At 36.8% G+C, this 16,308-nt stretch overlaps 1 protein-coding gene across 1 annotated transcript in view; it reads right to left on the reverse strand.

Moving 5' to 3' along the window:
- Nucleotides 1-1,080: 1,080 nt before the first annotated feature.
- ERO1B (endoplasmic reticulum oxidoreductase 1 beta) overlaps nucleotides 1,081-16,308 on the reverse strand; it is a 42,513-nt gene continuing 27,285 nt past the window's right edge. The window contains exons 7-16 of the mRNA XM_019472709.1: nucleotides 13,582-13,702; nucleotides 13,444-13,490; nucleotides 12,310-12,321; nucleotides 11,433-11,459; nucleotides 9,895-9,987; nucleotides 9,216-9,462; nucleotides 8,305-8,374; nucleotides 7,035-7,121; nucleotides 5,722-5,855; nucleotides 1,081-4,817 (exon numbers count right to left, since the gene is read on the reverse strand). Of these exons, the coding sequence (XP_019328254.1) occupies nucleotides 4,757-4,817; nucleotides 5,722-5,855; nucleotides 7,035-7,121; nucleotides 8,305-8,374; nucleotides 9,216-9,462; nucleotides 9,895-9,987; nucleotides 11,433-11,459; nucleotides 12,310-12,321; nucleotides 13,444-13,490; nucleotides 13,582-13,702 (899 nt within the window). The 3' untranslated portion in view covers nucleotides 1,081-4,756. The remainder of the gene's footprint in view (nucleotides 4,818-5,721; nucleotides 5,856-7,034; nucleotides 7,122-8,304; nucleotides 8,375-9,215; nucleotides 9,463-9,894; nucleotides 9,988-11,432; nucleotides 11,460-12,309; nucleotides 12,322-13,443; nucleotides 13,491-13,581; nucleotides 13,703-16,308) is intronic.

The following is a 16,308-nucleotide window of genomic DNA, read 5'->3' on the forward strand; positions in this document are numbered from 1 at the left end:
CAGCAAAGATTTAATTATGAGAATTCTGCGCTTAAAACAAGCTTAATCCCTACGCCACAGTATGCATGCAAAAAAGTGGAATTACAAGTGACTATAACCAATCATAGTAATGAATTAAATACTCTCAAACACAGAAGATTTAAACAACAATGTGAAAGCTAAGATCCTAAATTTAAACTAAATCACTACAGTTATCATCACCTGTGTAACAGGTACTTACCCGCCTAAACTGAGGCTGAAATACGTGTATCATTTTTAGGAAGATAGTTTGTTAAAAATACATACATGGAATGAAACAGAAAGCTGCAGAATCCCTTTAGGGGAAATAATTTCACATGAAGAGCCCCGCTGGGTAAACCAACCAGAAAAAAAAAAATATTTACAAAATTGATTTTATACGCTATTCTGAGAAAGGGACAGAAAGGACCCAACTTCATTTCAAAATAAGCCTTTTTGCCTCTTAAAACAATTGGACTTTAACAGTGGCTAAATTTGGCCGTATTCATAGAGAAACATATTGTAATTCTGCCATGTGAATTTCTGATGTGCTGACACGCTGCAATGCACTGTAAACAGCGACAGGTACACAGGTTACGTTCATCTTTTGAACGGAATTAAAGTGAGAATGGAAGCCTGCTCATCATCTAGAGCCCCGCTAAACCAACCAGAAAAAAAAAATATTTACAAAATTGATTTTATACGCTATTCTGAGAAAGGGACAGAAAGGACCCAACTTCATTTCAAAATAAGCCTTTTTGCCTCTTAAAACAATTGGACTTTAACAGTGGCTAAATTTGGCCGTATTCATAGAGAAACATATTGTAATTCTGCCATGTGAATTTCTGATGTGCTGACACGCTGCAATGCACTGTAAACAGCGACAGGTACACAGGTTACGTTCATCTTTTGAACGGAATTAAAGTGAGAATGGAAGCCTGCTCATCATCTTAAGCTTAAATGACTGACACGTGAAAAATTTAAGTTATGCAATTTCTACCAAGTGTAGCTAAAAGGTAAGTGAAACGAAAAGTAAGATAATTTTCAAATGAAAACCCAAAAATTACATTCACAAAAAGAAGTTGTAGCAGAAAATACTTTAATTCGCATTTTATAGATTCAAACATAGCAAAGATTCAGAAGTGTTTAGATCTCAGTAAGCAGTTCCAACATTGATTTTGATTTTAATAAATATTACATTTCAATAGGCTAGCTACGTGGAGGAATTGCAACGCGATGAATTGCTGATTGCTACTTTATAAACGTAAGCATCTAGATTATTTACAACATATTACAGGTCATTTCCCAGAAAAGCACAAAGCAGGGTCAGATAAAGGCAACCCAACCATCAAAACACAACTCAGCAAAGTGTGGCACAGTGTATTTCGTGCACAGACAGTGACATACAGCTCAACTCGTCAGCTGAAGTAGGAAAACACTTGTTATTCCAGCTTACACAAGTCTCTCTCCTTCACTGTTTTAAACCTATATTCTCACCTTCCTCCTCAGGCACTGAGGAGCAAGTTGTTCAGCAACAGCACCCTACATTTTACCTATGCGGTTTGCACGAAGTCTTTTTTACCATTTCACATAAGTCTTCATGACTTGGGAAAAATGAAACAGTTTTGTCTTTGCCTTCTCACTACCTCTGGGATTACAATCATTGTGTCATTTGTACAAGGAAATGTACTTTTACTCTGAAACGAATGGCAGACAATGTTGACAAGCTGATCCCCGACAGGGAGCTGGAATTTAACATAGTTTACAGGTCACGGACAGTGTCACTAACCTTATTCTTTAGTATAAAAACGGATCTGTAAATTTCTAAAATTTAATTTAACGTATAAAGAACCAAGTCATCCGACTCACATGGCAAAACTTCATAGGCAGCATAGTCACAGAATGTACATCAAATACAGTAAAAAAGATGGTGACAGGAAAATTGTTTCAACTAGATTTCTAACAGGAAAAATCTTATGTCCTATTTCTACAAGGACAGTGAAGCGAAATGCCTTCCATATTTGATCACCAAGAGAGATGTACCTTCAAATGCAAGAGAACTTCCCCATACACAGCATTTGCTGTTCAGTTGCATTCCTGTGTTTCCATGACACAAAGGAAAAGACGGAAAGCTTCCCCTCTCTTCATGTCCTTACCCACCCAACGGTATTAACCTTGCCTGCATTGTGCCAATGAGGGTTGCGAGGAGCAGGTGTCCAGCATCCGCATGCCTGAATCTCTCACCTGTCCCATGAGCAAGTGCGTGATGCTAGTATGCGATGCTGCTTCAGTGTCCGTAGATTTTAGCCAGGCACGGGCGGAAAAAAAGAAAACCAGCAAGTGGCATCCCCAGAAGAAGGTTGGAAGCAATTCACTTTCCCCATAAAGCAAGGGGAAAAAGGGAAGAAACAATTCTGAGACTCGGGTCCTTCCTGGGGCAGCACAGACAACACCGTTTATTTTCACCTAGAAAATCCTGCCTAAAGCTTTAGGCACTATAATATATAATAATACAGATAAATCCCAGCTATACAGCATTCTTCACACAAGTGAGCCTACAAGTTCTAGCCCTTGCAGGTCAATCCAAAAGGCAAGGAATTAACGGCCAACTGAAAAACACACACTTTCGATATTTACAATTACTCAGAAGAGTTAGATACTCAGGGTGTAACCCATTTACCAAACACAGCTGTTCACATCTGAGCTAGTTACCTAGATTCCCTCTTCAATTTAACAGAGAAAAATAAACTCTAGGGTGCAAATCACTGCATCCTAGAGTATATCGTACGGAGCTCGGAATAGGCCAGATGAGTCCACCTAGAACTCACCTGCCCTTCTCCATTAACTAGAAAAGGGAAGCCTGCAGTGACTTGCTCAGACATGGGTGCCCACAGGCAAGACAGGCTGCTGGGTAAGAATATAACATCCCCAGACTGGCATCAGCTTTCTCTAACACCACGCTAAATTATCTACTGGCTTAAACAGGAACTTATGACTGGATACCAGTTCATTGCCAATTTGTGCAACTATCACCAAAACTTTGTGGGGGTGGTTTGCGGGTTTTGGGGTTTTTTTTTTTTCCTCTCCCCCCCGCCCCCGCTTACATTTAGCTTATCCCAGTTTGACTCAAGAGGGCTTCCTTTCTCGTGAAACAGTGTTTTTTATAATAGCAAGTGTCAGCAGGATAGTCTCTCATTTCCAGGCAGGTAGAAATTTGAGGCTAGTCTGGAAACAAAGGACATAGAGCGTATTCCAGCTTGCAGAAAATCCCAGCTGTAAAGGACCACATTATGGAAGCCAATACAGTTACAATCCGTTATATAAACAGGTCGCTAAATATCTGGTAGGGTGAAAAATGTTTAAGAGCACTTTATTTTGTGAAGACTTATTTTTAAAAACAAGAGAAGTATCTACACTGTACCAGCACTTCCTACATTCGTAACTCCTAACTTCACTTTGAAACGTGCTGGTTTAAAAAAAATTATTACTTCGTTTTAAATTTAAACCAATATTTGGTTGCTACTCATCAGTAGTGCTGTTTCTGAATTCTGTTTTGGACAAAGGTAAGTTATCATTGACATTCGTGGACAATGATACACAAGTAATTTCTTATTTTATGAAAGTTACGTTATTAACATACCCGTTTTATTACGCTGAATATCCTTTTAAAGAAGATACAGTTAGGGATTGCATAGATAGAGTATGCGATATTAAATGTCAGTGTGATTATGAATTTTAAAAAGCATCTTTTTTTAAAAGTGACTACAAAACCAAGTCCTTACTTTTTGCACTGACTTTTTAACATAGCACTAAAACATAACCCATAAAAAGCAAATCTATTTCCACAGCTCAAAGATTAAAGTGTGCTATTTTAACATTTTAGACATTAAAAAGAATTTCTGGAAACTAAACTTGTGATTACAATCTAGAAAATAAAATGGGCTAGATGCAAATTTGATTGACAGAGGCTTTTCAGCTAGCAGCACTCCACTAACCATCTCCCCCCGCCCTTACCCCCACCCCCAAGCAAATGCAGGTAGCCAAGGGGCCGCAGAAAAGTCACTTCCAACTGTGCTGCATCAGAGACAACGTAGTTATTTTAAAGAAAAAAGGAAATTCTGAAAAGCAGCACGTAAGGAAAAAGATGTTGATATCAACATGATGCAAAGGAGCTCAGTATGAAATAAAATTTTCTGCTCAGTAAATTTCCTATTTTTAAGTAAGTTTCATTATTACAGTAAGAAGTCAGAACTCAACAAGAGCCTTATTTCCTTTTCTGTTTGTTTTGTCAGGGTTTTTTTCTTTATTTGTTTGGTTTTTTTTTTCCTTTTAGACAGCCAGAATCCACGTACCCAATCCTCAGAATATACTGAAGCTCAGTACTGGGGAGAGGTGAGAGGTGAACCACCTCTCTCAGGACAGGCCAAGTCAGGGTGGAGGTACATATGTTTCCATATAAAACAACTGTCTCAAAAAGACAAGGAAATAAAGAAAATCTGTGAAGTTTCAGTACAACAGAACTGTGAGCAGAGAACTTAAAAAATAAACAGATCAGCATAATTTACACATTTAAAAACTAAATAGTTCATTCATAAATATCTTTTCTAATTAATAAACATTCCTAGTTTAAACATAAATATTCAAGTTGGTATTTGATTTTACTTTTTATCAGTTCATGTGAGTCCTGTAAGGATCAGTTCCTTCTGCTCAATGCAGTCATGTAAATGGTCTTCACTAATGGGTTGTGCAAAGGCCTTCATTACCTGGTTTGTTGTAATAAAACTTTAAAATTCTGCAACTCTCTTATACTTGTGGAAAGCCTGTAAAACAAAAACCCCTTAAGTGTTAGTAAGCCAACTGCGAAAGAGAAGTGCAAATCGTCATCGTCCATGGGGGCTTTTTGTTTGGTTTTTTTGAACACAATTCTGTTCCAAAGATTAACTAAGATACTACTTTCCCTCAAAGGATCTACCATCTGACTCTCCATTATATTTACATACTATATTACAGGGACTAAAATTTAGATATATTTTAAATTTTCCCGGCTTCATTAAACATCTATAAAACTCTCTAACCAGAGGTAATAAACATTAATTCCATTCTTTTAAACAGGACCAGATTGTTATATTCAAGATCTGAAGAACTAGCATATGAACAAAGCAAGTTCTACACATCTTTTAAAGCTGTTGAAATGTTTTATTTCATCGCTTGAATGGGGTAGATTTTTGCTGTTTTCAAAAAAATTGAAGTTTTAAGAAAAATCATCACATCATACACAAAAATACAAAAGCCTAAGGGCTAAACGACAGCGTTAAAAAACCTCCAAGTATTTTTCTTCCCATTCGCTACTTTTGACGTACACGCATTTAAAACAGAAATAAAAAAAATTTGGAACAGCTCTACTCAGTGTCCAAAACTGAGGAGACATACCCCAAGTCTAATGCTTAAGACTCTTTGAGACTTAAATTCAGCTTTCACAAGATGGAATTTATGAGATTTGAGATAAAGACATGAATTGGATCCCAACACACAACGATGACCAAGGCTAATAATCAGCACTCCACATACTCGGTTTGATGGCATTCAGTTTATCAATATCACTAATAATAAATAATTCAGCCTTTAAAAGCTACAGCCACACGTACAATACCATCTTTCCACAGACCTTGAGTGTTGACACTGAAGTTTTACTGTTTTTCTACTATACAAATGATAAAAACTTACCTTCCAAAGGCATTTACAAGAGCAACTATTTCTTGACGTGTGAGTTGAAAACCTTTTGATGGGCTATTCTCAGGAAGGCTCTGTATTTCTTTCTCAGAAAACAAGATCTTCAGAGCAGTTCCTAAGCCTTGAGTCTACAAGAAAAGTCCAATGCTTTGCCATCAGTAAGATCACTCCTTCACTTCCCATCTCTTCTTCTCAGCCACAGCAGATGCATATGAAAATATGCCTGTTACAACACTTCCAGGTCCCTCCCGCCCCTTACCTTACAGATGCCCCACTGCTGCAGGAGCTGTTGGATCGATCTCCCCTTTTCCTTCTCCCCTCCCCCTTCCAAGTCAAACTAGGTTTTATTATGAGGTATCACAACGTTTCTGCTTTTTCCACCTCCGGTCCCAGTGGCAGACGTTGCAGTTTCAGTTTCTACCCCTATTTTCTATACAGAAATAGAACAGAAGAAGCTATTCTTATTTCCCCTTTTAATTGGGCTACAGAAGCAACCACTGGATTTTGACCAAAAGTGGTTGAGGCTGGCTGCAAGAGAATTTTATGGGTCAAGAAATCTGGCTCTATTTCATTCTGTGCGAGGAGGAAAAAACAATAATAGATCAGAAGCATTAACTAGGACACGGTAGGCGGAACTCTGGAAATTCAGCAGAGACCACCAAATTTTTGATAAATTTCTTTGAAAACTGAACTCTGATAAGCTTAATGCTATACAGCAGTATAGCACAGTAGGCACCCCAAAGCAACAAAAATAGGTGTCCAGAAACTGACATTCTGCTTTTCAACTTTCAGCTTTACTGTGGACCTTTGCATTCATTTGCTGCCTTCTGCATAAATTGTGAAAATCTGAATTACTACTTTTTCTTATGCCTCAATTTGTGGAATTAAATCTCACGCTGAATTTTCTAACAATTAAGCAAGTGCTGTATTTCCAGGAAGGCTTCCCACAGGTGATTCTACAAGGCTCATCTGATCGCTGAATACACAGATAAGATATTGACTGCCAGTAAGACTTTGCCATGAAGCATCTGCTTTAAATACATTTTTTTTGGAGAATACAAACTATACCTTTTCGTATAGCTGTTGACTAAACAAAATAAACATTTTTTAAACAATTTTTTAAAAATTGTTTAACAGTGAACTAAACATACGTCTATTTTTAATACATAGGTAAGGATATCAAAGACCAACCATGTGCAGAAAGTCTGAATGCTAAGGTAAGAGGCATCCTGCCAAACTGAAATAGATGTTTATCTTCTAAACTCCCCCCCGGCCACGCACACACACACACGTAAAATAAACTATACCTGCAGTTTGCCCCACAGCCTGCATTTATCACATCCGACACAATCCATTATGCGGGATATGTTCTTGAAATGCAATCTGAATTCTTCCTATCAGTTAGAAACAAAATAAAAACCATTAACGTAAAGTACCTCTTAGTTAACCTTCTGTTTTTGTAAAGCTAATCTAGTACCACTAGAATATCAATTCTCTATTACTAAAACCGAACAAAACCACTACCATACGTGGTCATGCCATAACAAAGGTCCACGTAAACCCAGAATCTTATTTCCAAGCCACTGCTAATATTTAATTCCTCAAATAAACCCCAAAAATACAGGACATGCAGTGCACAGGATTCTGTACACTGAGTTTCTAGCAACTTGCTCAAAATTTTCTGAGCTGTAAGTGCTGTATCTGTGTCCCTGCCCAATTTTTCTTCCATTATTCAACTCCCTTTTGAACCAACCTATCTTTTTGACAAACAGGTAAACAAGTTACAATTCACAAAAGACATTTTCTGTCCAAAGCTATGGGTAGATTGTTGCTTTGCAGTTTCAGTCAGAGTGGAAGCAAGCGCAGCACAGAACTAATTAAGATAATAATTAAATTTTAAGGTCAGAAACACACTAGCTGGGCTGATAAACTACTGGCACCTTTCTAATCGCATTCTTTCTAATGCTGATGAAATTCCATACTACTACTGAAATAAGTATTAGAAGTGTTAATAAGTTGTTAAAACAGACCTTTATTACTGAGCCACACTCCAACTGTGGAATTGTAGTCACACCCATCTGAACATCAGCATGTTAACACTGGAAGTTGCTAGGTAGTAACAGCATTCACATTAAGTTCCTATGTCTAGGAACTATGCTTTTCTAATGTTAAGTATAATATTATATTACATTATATTATACTATATTAGGCATCTGTTTTTTAAGCAAACATCACTGTTGGGTTTTTTTTCAGGTGCTTATGCGAAACAGATACTCTATTTAAAAAACACCATTGCATCTACTGGTAATACCAATTCAACTCATTTGCCTCACCGCGGTCCTGATGGCAGACCCAAGGCACTAAACCAGAGATTTCAGTCTGTTTGGCTCGGGACAACACCTTGCATTCATTTACTACAAAGTAGATTAAGAGGCCTCAGATACAATTCTGTAAGTTTTTATCACTGCCTTTTCTACTCTCAGCAGTATGCTTCTGGTAGGTAGAGAGGTTTTCTAAAATAGCACAACTTAATTCCAAAATGGCTATTTTGGATGTAGTTCAGAAAACTAGCTTTACCTTTAATGACTTGGCTCCTTTTTTATCTCCAGCAAACATGGACTTTTCATCAAAGTGCATATGGAAGGACCTAATAAAGACAAAATGCAAAAAACCCAAATGCTGGCATAAACTACAGTGTTCCATCATGCTCGGTAAGCAGCTGATGCCATCAGTGTAAAATACTTTTCAGAGTTCCTAGTCTTTGCAGAATAGCTCTTAAAAAATTTACTGAATGGTATCAGTTTTACTATTCAATCACTGTAACTTGAAATGTGTTATTTACAGTTTTGTTGACAATTTTCCTCACTCCACTTCCACTGATCAAGATTTCTTTCTACTATACACTGAAATTGTCTAAATATTTGTCTTTCCGTTGATCGTTGTCTGACCGCATCTCAAATACCTAGCAAGGTTATGATTAGGGACAGCAATGAAGCCACACAGCACATTACCAATCACAAAAATCAGTGAGAAGGTGAGCAAAGGAACTGGACTAAAGAACCTTACAGAGTAAACAGAAGGAAGAAGGGATGGCTAAAACCCCAGAGGTTAAGTCTCTGATAAAAGCTGGATTACTCACTGGATCATTAAAAGACTACATGTACTATTTTCCTTTTCAGAATAAATCATGTGCTTCTTATACTGAAGAATCAGAAAAAGCAACAAATCGGGAGTAGCCCAGGGTGTTGTGTGGGGTTTTTGTTGTTGTTGTTGGTTTTTGTTTTTTAAAGATTGGTACATTCAAACCTCAAAAATAGTCATCTCTTCCCATCAAATGTACAAATTCCTCTTGTTCTCTCCCATTACTTAATTTTATTTCTTCATTCCACTCTTCTTCTTGTCCTATCCTATCAAGAAGTCATCTATTCTCTCTTGCAAATATAACTGAGAATTTCAAACTATTGATAAAAAAAAATCCTATGCCTTACTTTGTATCCCTGAAGATATCTAGTAAGAGAGCTTTAGATTCAGCATCCTCATGGCCATTTCCAGTGTAAAGGTCAACAACTGAACGCTCAAAGTACGGTGCAACCTTTGACAAAGCACGCAGCTCTATCAAATATAAGAAATACAAATTTTTGAGCCTCCTTGGTCCTTCTCCTTTTGTTTCAATAGGGTCAAAGCGGCGAGTGAACTCTTTCACATTCGGTCCCCAGCGAGGCTTCCCCCAGTTTTCTACGCAGAGGGAAAAAAAAGGGCAGAGGGAGTAAAACGTACATACTTAGAAAAAGAAAGCAACTAAGTATACATCAAAAATTTTCAGAAAAAAAACAAATACATGTTACGGATATTGTAGAACTCCATTCAGCAATTTTACTTAGACTTAAATTACCTTCAAGAAGATAATTTGCACACAGATGCAAGTTGATGCTAGCATGAAGTCCAGAAATGAGTTTATAAAACACTCTTTTCTCAAGGCAAAGACCTGTCCAGAAAAAAAGACAAACAGACCCCAAACTGAGGGAAAAAAGGGCAGAGGGAGTAAAACGTACATACTTAGAAAAAGAAAGCAACTAAGTATACATCAAAAATTTTCAGAAAAAAAACAAATACATGTTACGGATATTGTAGAACTCCATTCAGCAATTTTACTTAGACTTAAATTACCTTCAAGAAGATAATTTGCACACAGATGCAAGTTGATGCTAGCATGAAGTCCAGAAATGAGTTTATAAAACACTCTTTTCTCAAGGCAAAGACCTGTCCAGAAAAAAAGACAAACAGACCCCAAACTAGATACTGGAAATAATGTATTAAAATGAATATACCTTGACATTTCAGTGATGCAAGTCTGCATCATTTAACTTTCAAGAGTTACAGTACTTCAGCATTGTTAATAAGCCCTTATATCCATCATAGGAAAAGTTTACCTCCTATTTTTTATATAAAGAAGTACTAAGAATGAAGTTTGACATTTCTTACTTGGTATTTAAGTGTTCTAATAAATACAGTCAAATAAGTACCTGGTCAATTAGTACAGATAAATTGCCACACAAAAATAAGATGCTTACACTGTTTGAGCAATAAATTTGAAATAGTCTTGAATTTTGACAGTCTGGAAACCAGAACTATACTGTGACGCATCCTAATTAGAATTAAAGCTACCACTGAATTAGAATAGTGACCTTACAGAAAAACATCAAGAACCCCAGAACCCTTATGGCATTGGAAAACAGCAAAAATATTTCTTCCCAGCTCTACTATAAATTCACTGAAGATTTAAATGCACAGATCAAAACCTTGAAAAATATGACTTCGATGGATACAGACTTCTACAGCGTAAACAGAAACGCAATGGCATTGGGTGGCCAAAATATAATTTAAATGCAAAAATTACTTATAATACCACTTAGACCCAGATATAGAGACCACACTTGGAATTCAGGAGTTTGCTCCTTTCTCAGAGATATGTTTGGGTGACATCCCTGCCACTCCAATCTCCACAAATGGAAGCAGGAAGAGCTGATGGTGAAGCCTATCTGTGAGGCTGAGATATGGCCTCATTTACAGACATCACATTTTAAAAGCATGTAAATTTGTATGCTTTCCTACAATAGCACCGGTTAGATTCCCAACTAGACAAGTAAAGGCTTATGAAAGGCAGAATGAACTAAGTTTAAAATTAAGTACATTTAACTCATTTACTTTTCTGCACACCTCCAAAATGCGATTTTGATTGCTACCACTGTAATAAGTTCAATTTAAATATGAATAAAAAGAAAATTGCTTTGCCTTCTGAACACACATTATACTTAAGTTAGTTTATATACTAGGAACAGAACCATCAAAAACTTTAATGTTTTTTCAAGCTGTTTTCAAATAAAAACGCTTCGCAATGTTACTAATAATAATGTCCCTGCTTAAATGCCTAAATCGAGCAGAAAATTCAAAGTAACTGGTATTGAAGTGAACTCCCCCTTTATAAAAGATGAAGCACTGAAGGGTTTAAGGAGTATACCATCTAAGTGAATGAGAAGATTTCCAAAGACCCTCAAGAAAAAAATAGTCTTTGAATGACACTCAGAAGTTCTGCACAATTTATTAAAAAGCCTACACTATGAAAGTATTTGGGGAGATGAAAAAAAATACTACAGTGTTTCTTCTAGTGAATTTAACATTATATTAACCCATCCAAAAGCCTTTACCTTCTAGCCATGTGTAGAAAGATTCTCCTGTAAAAACAAAGTATATAGTCAAATGAAGAGTATTCATTTTCAAACATTACAGTATCTTTATACTACTATGCATACTAACATTAGCTGCCATCCGGACATAAAGCTAAATAATTTAGCTATTAAAGTGAGAATAGGCACTGAAGTGGCTGAACTTTGAGGTTGGTTTAAATCTGTTGGGGTCAGAATAGGAGGAATACAAGAATGAGCATAACTGAGCTACTGGTCAGGGCATTCAGAAGTGTATGGAAGCACAAGCCTGATTATACGCACTAGCGGTGAAAGATGTGACGGAAGAGTGTAATTATATCTAATAGCCTCTACCCTGACAGCTGTCTGAAGGTTTCCTGTAGGCTTAGATCTTCTGCCTGAGAGCTTTCAGTTGACTGAAAAAATCTTAAAGTCTGTCTCACTGCAGACAGACCAAATGCTTTTTCTCCCCACTCTCTCCCCACCTTCCCAAAAATCAAGGACATTCAAGAAAGTACACAAAAACCTGTCCATCTTCTTTTAAGGGATCTGACATCAGTATCAATGGGGCTCTGGAGGAGACCCAAGAATCCTTCAGTTTATGCATCTCCAGTTATCTTGCTAATAACATTATCACAACACACATTCCGTTAAAAGGATAAGAACCAACAACCGAACTGTATTTTGCTCTTATCCACTCCTTCCCCCTACTCCAAATGAAAGAATTATCCCAATAAAAACATTTTCTGATCAATCATCTGCATAAAAACATAACTTTCTTGCCCTCTAATGCAATAGCAATAAAGTGAATAAATCAGATGTCCAAAACTCTTTAATGCTTACTTCATTTCAGCAAGTCAAGCAAAATAAGGTGACTTACCATCATCTCCTCCTTAGGAGAAAAAAAAAAAAAAAAAGAAATCCATAAGCATTAAAATGATAATTTCCACAGCAAAGTAGTAATGAAACACAGGCTTTACTACAAAAACACTGAAAAAGTGCAAGAAACCTTATTTAATCTACAAAAAAATAGCCTACTTTCCATCCTCTTCCTCCTCCTCAAGACAACCTGAGACTAAACACATTATAATAATGAAAGTCACTAAGAATTTGAAATCTTAGTAGCAGCTGATTTCCATATTCTTGAAAGCTATGTTTTAGCTTCAGAAAGATGGTTAGGAAGTCTTCTTCAGTTCACGTTATTTAACAATCTGACCAGTGTCCCTTTCCGAAATGCTGATCCCTGAGTTAAACTGCTTTTACAATTCTTTTTATTTGTGTACACCAGCAATATATTATCTCAATATTTATAATTACTAAAAGCTATCTTGATTTTCTAGTGTGTGGTGATATTTTCTAACTCAATCTACTGGGTAATAGTTAATTTTTAAGGGAAATGAGACACACTGTCAGGGGAAAGCTGCTTCATTTGGAACACCAGGTTATAGTTTTCAATTTAAATTTGAAATCTTAAAACCCAAGTAATTGGCATACTTTTTTTTTTTTTTAAACATTCTTGCACATAACTGAGCCTTTCTAAGTATCCACTCTTTCTTCAAATAGTGCAATTATTTGTACATTTGTAATACACTAAACATTATGGATGGAAAGTGTACAGCTACATTACACTACGATGACTATGAGCTAAAGTGATTAAATTAAATGTTCTACAAAAAAAACAAACAAGGGAAGAATACAGGAGTGCTGAAATTTTTGTTGAACTTTAACTCCTTCCCATCTACATTGGAAAATTACTGTGACACTTACTAAACAGTTTTCATGTTAGCTCCCCTGAAATTAATAAGCCTATTCATATGCATAAGATTAAGCATGTATGTAATCAAATATCACAAACCGCAGCCTAAATATTGAAAATGGACAGCTACTTCTACAGAGGAAATTAAAAAAGCAGAAAGCACACCTACAGAATGAAGATTACTATTCGTATCACTTGTACTGCAATAGTCACTATCTTAAAAGAACTGCATTAGAAAATAAAACAGGCAAGACCCACCCCTACTAGGCGCCAGTGGATTTAAAGGACGATAGACAGATCGAGGCCTAGAAAATAAGTTAGAAAACACAAAAAATCAGTTTTACACTAAATTGAAGCGCAAGTATAAGAAATAGGCTTCCTCTCCCCCCCAATTACTTGAAGCAGTTTTCTTCGTAGATGCTGTTCCACACTCTCCAGGCAGAAGGCCCCTTGTATCCAGTGTAACGTTCTGGATTCAGCAGCAAATCCACATACTGCGCATCTGGAGATCTCTCATCTAAATAGGAAACCTTTTGTTACGTATTCTAACTGATCAGTTAAAAAAGACTTAATTTAAAAAAAGTCACACAGGATTAAATATAAATAAGAGGTCTCACATAATATTATTGTCTTCCAGTTGGATTATAAATGCCTTGTACATAAAAATACAGCAATATACACACTAAATAGAAAGCTTAAAAGTATATAATTTATTCCAAAGTCTCTTGTGCGGCCATAATTTCTACAACGTCTGAACACCTTCAATGTGGCTTCTTCAACGCCACCAGAAACGCTTTTCATGCAATGTGTTTCTCACCCTACGCTAAGATATAAACAGTGTTTTGTTTTAAATGGGCTTCAAATTCAGGGTTTATTTGTCTGGCAGTATTTGGTTGGGGGGGTTGCTTTTTTGAAATGGGTATACTGCTACAGGGGCTTCTTAATAAAGACAAGGTCAAAGAAGTGCATCTTGTAGTTGGTACATATTGTATATGTATTAGCTAAATCCCTTTTTTCCCCAGATACCCTTGTATACTGGCAGAAAGTCTGGGTCACATTGCTTAATTGAACAAACTTTCAGCATATTGCAGAATGCTCTGTTGGTTATGGCAAGAAACTTGTTATTTAAGCAGCATTTCAACAAGTTATACCCTCATCTCTAAAGTTTACTACAAATTCAGGCAACATATCCAAAGAAAATTGTGAAACAGTACTCTCTCTGTTTAAAAACTGCATACGAATAGAAACTTAAGTTTTGGGCTACAACCAGTTAAAAAGTAGGAAGAATTCCCTTCTCCTTGAAATTCTAGGTCAAGAGCAACTCATGCTTAAAAACCCCCACATACAATACAAGCCAGTAGTCCAGAGACTTATTCATAGGAATAGGTCAAGCAGTGCCACTGAGTATTTCCTCAGATGTCGAAAAAAGCCACAGAAACAGAGAGTGAAAACTGCTCTAAAAAGAAGAGATGATTCTGCATGAGTAGTTAAGCATCACTTCAGCAGTAGTAGCAAAAACAAAGAAAAGAGACAGACACAAGACGCACAACAACACAGTGAGTGCCAGATGAGACAAAGTCAGATTAGAGCTTTATTTATGTCTTTGACAGCATGGCTAACCTAAGCAGTTCCTACACTTCCTGGTCGTTTCAGGTCTCCACTTTTTCTTCTTGTCACCCACATACAACTGAGCCTGTGGGGCAGTGCAACAGAAAGATGGGAAGCTGACCTGGGTTATGAAGTTTTTTTTCAGCTAGATCAATTCCCTTATCTAGTTTATCATTAAGCCCAATGAAAAGCTAGTAAAAAGTAAAACTGATGATATGGTTTTGTGCTACAGTTGAGTGAATTAAGAGCCCTCTCACCACCAGGAAGAGAGGAGAGGAAGAGAACAAGAGTTTCTACCTCCTTCCAGTCACTCCCAGTAGTTATTCTCTCTCACCTCTCCCTGTTCCAGCTCACAAACTCACCTGATAAGCCAGTTCATCACAACAATCTGGGAGATGGGAGGGGAGATACCAACTTACTTTCCCGCTATTCAAGTAAGCTGAATCAGCTTACCATGCAGAAAGATGCAAGCCAGAGCCAGTGCAAAAAAAGCACTGGAAGAACACAGCTGGGGCCAGTACATCCTCCTTCAGCAGGACACGATGTAAAGAGAGATGGAGGTGGAATCAGGAACTACTTAAGTTAGCATTACTTCTAAAAGAAATGCTCCTAAACTATACTTTTCCCAACTGAGTCCTCTTAACAATATAAGTAGGCAACTTGAACATAGTAGAGACAACAGCAGCTTATTGCATATAACAGTTCAGATCTACAGTAATGCTCTCCGACTATTTATTACAGAAACAGCTTATATAGAAAATTTTCATAGATAAGACACAGCAGAAATGCTGAAAGAGAACCGCAGTTGGTAAGTCCACTATGGCTGCTTTCTCAGGTGACACCAAACATTAGCCTAAAGGTAGATTAAAACATCTTGCATTATGCTCTAAGTCTTCCTAGCATAGAAAGCTTTCTAAGGTATTTATTAAAAAGGCCTTTAGCAGACATTCCTGAACTTGGCAATTCTCATGTTTATCTGAAAAACATTCCTTTGAGCTTTGAACGTTACAAGCAAATAAAAAGACTTAAATATGTGGAGCAGAGGGAAGACATAATCTAGTATCAAGATGTTTTAACAATAAGAAAGTCCTTACAAATAAGGGTGAATTTAGTGCAGAGATCGTTTGGAAACATAGCAAGGCTAGAAGAGGAACAAACTCCGTCCAAGCATAGACAGTAGAATAGCAACAAAAATAATATAGTAATAATAGCATAGAAAGCTTTCTAAGGTATTTATTAAAAAGGCCTTTAGCAGACATTCCTGAACTTGGCAATTCTCATGTTTATCTGAAAAACATTCCTTTGAGCTTTGAACGTTACAAGCAAATAAAAAGACTTAAATATGTGGAGCAGAGGGAAGACATAATCTAGTATCAAGATGTTTTAACAATAAGAAAGTCCTTACAAATAAGGGTGAATTTAGTGCAGAGATCGTTTGGAAAAACATAGCAACTAGAAGAGGAACAAACTCCGTCCAAGCATAGACAGTAGAATAGCAACAAAAATAATATATAG

The sequence above is a fragment of the Aptenodytes forsteri genome, unplaced genomic scaffold (genome assembly GCF_000699145.1).
Source record: "Aptenodytes forsteri isolate BGI_AS27 unplaced genomic scaffold, ASM69914v1 Scaffold132, whole genome shotgun sequence".
NCBI lineage: Eukaryota > Metazoa > Chordata > Aves > Sphenisciformes > Spheniscidae > Aptenodytes > Aptenodytes forsteri.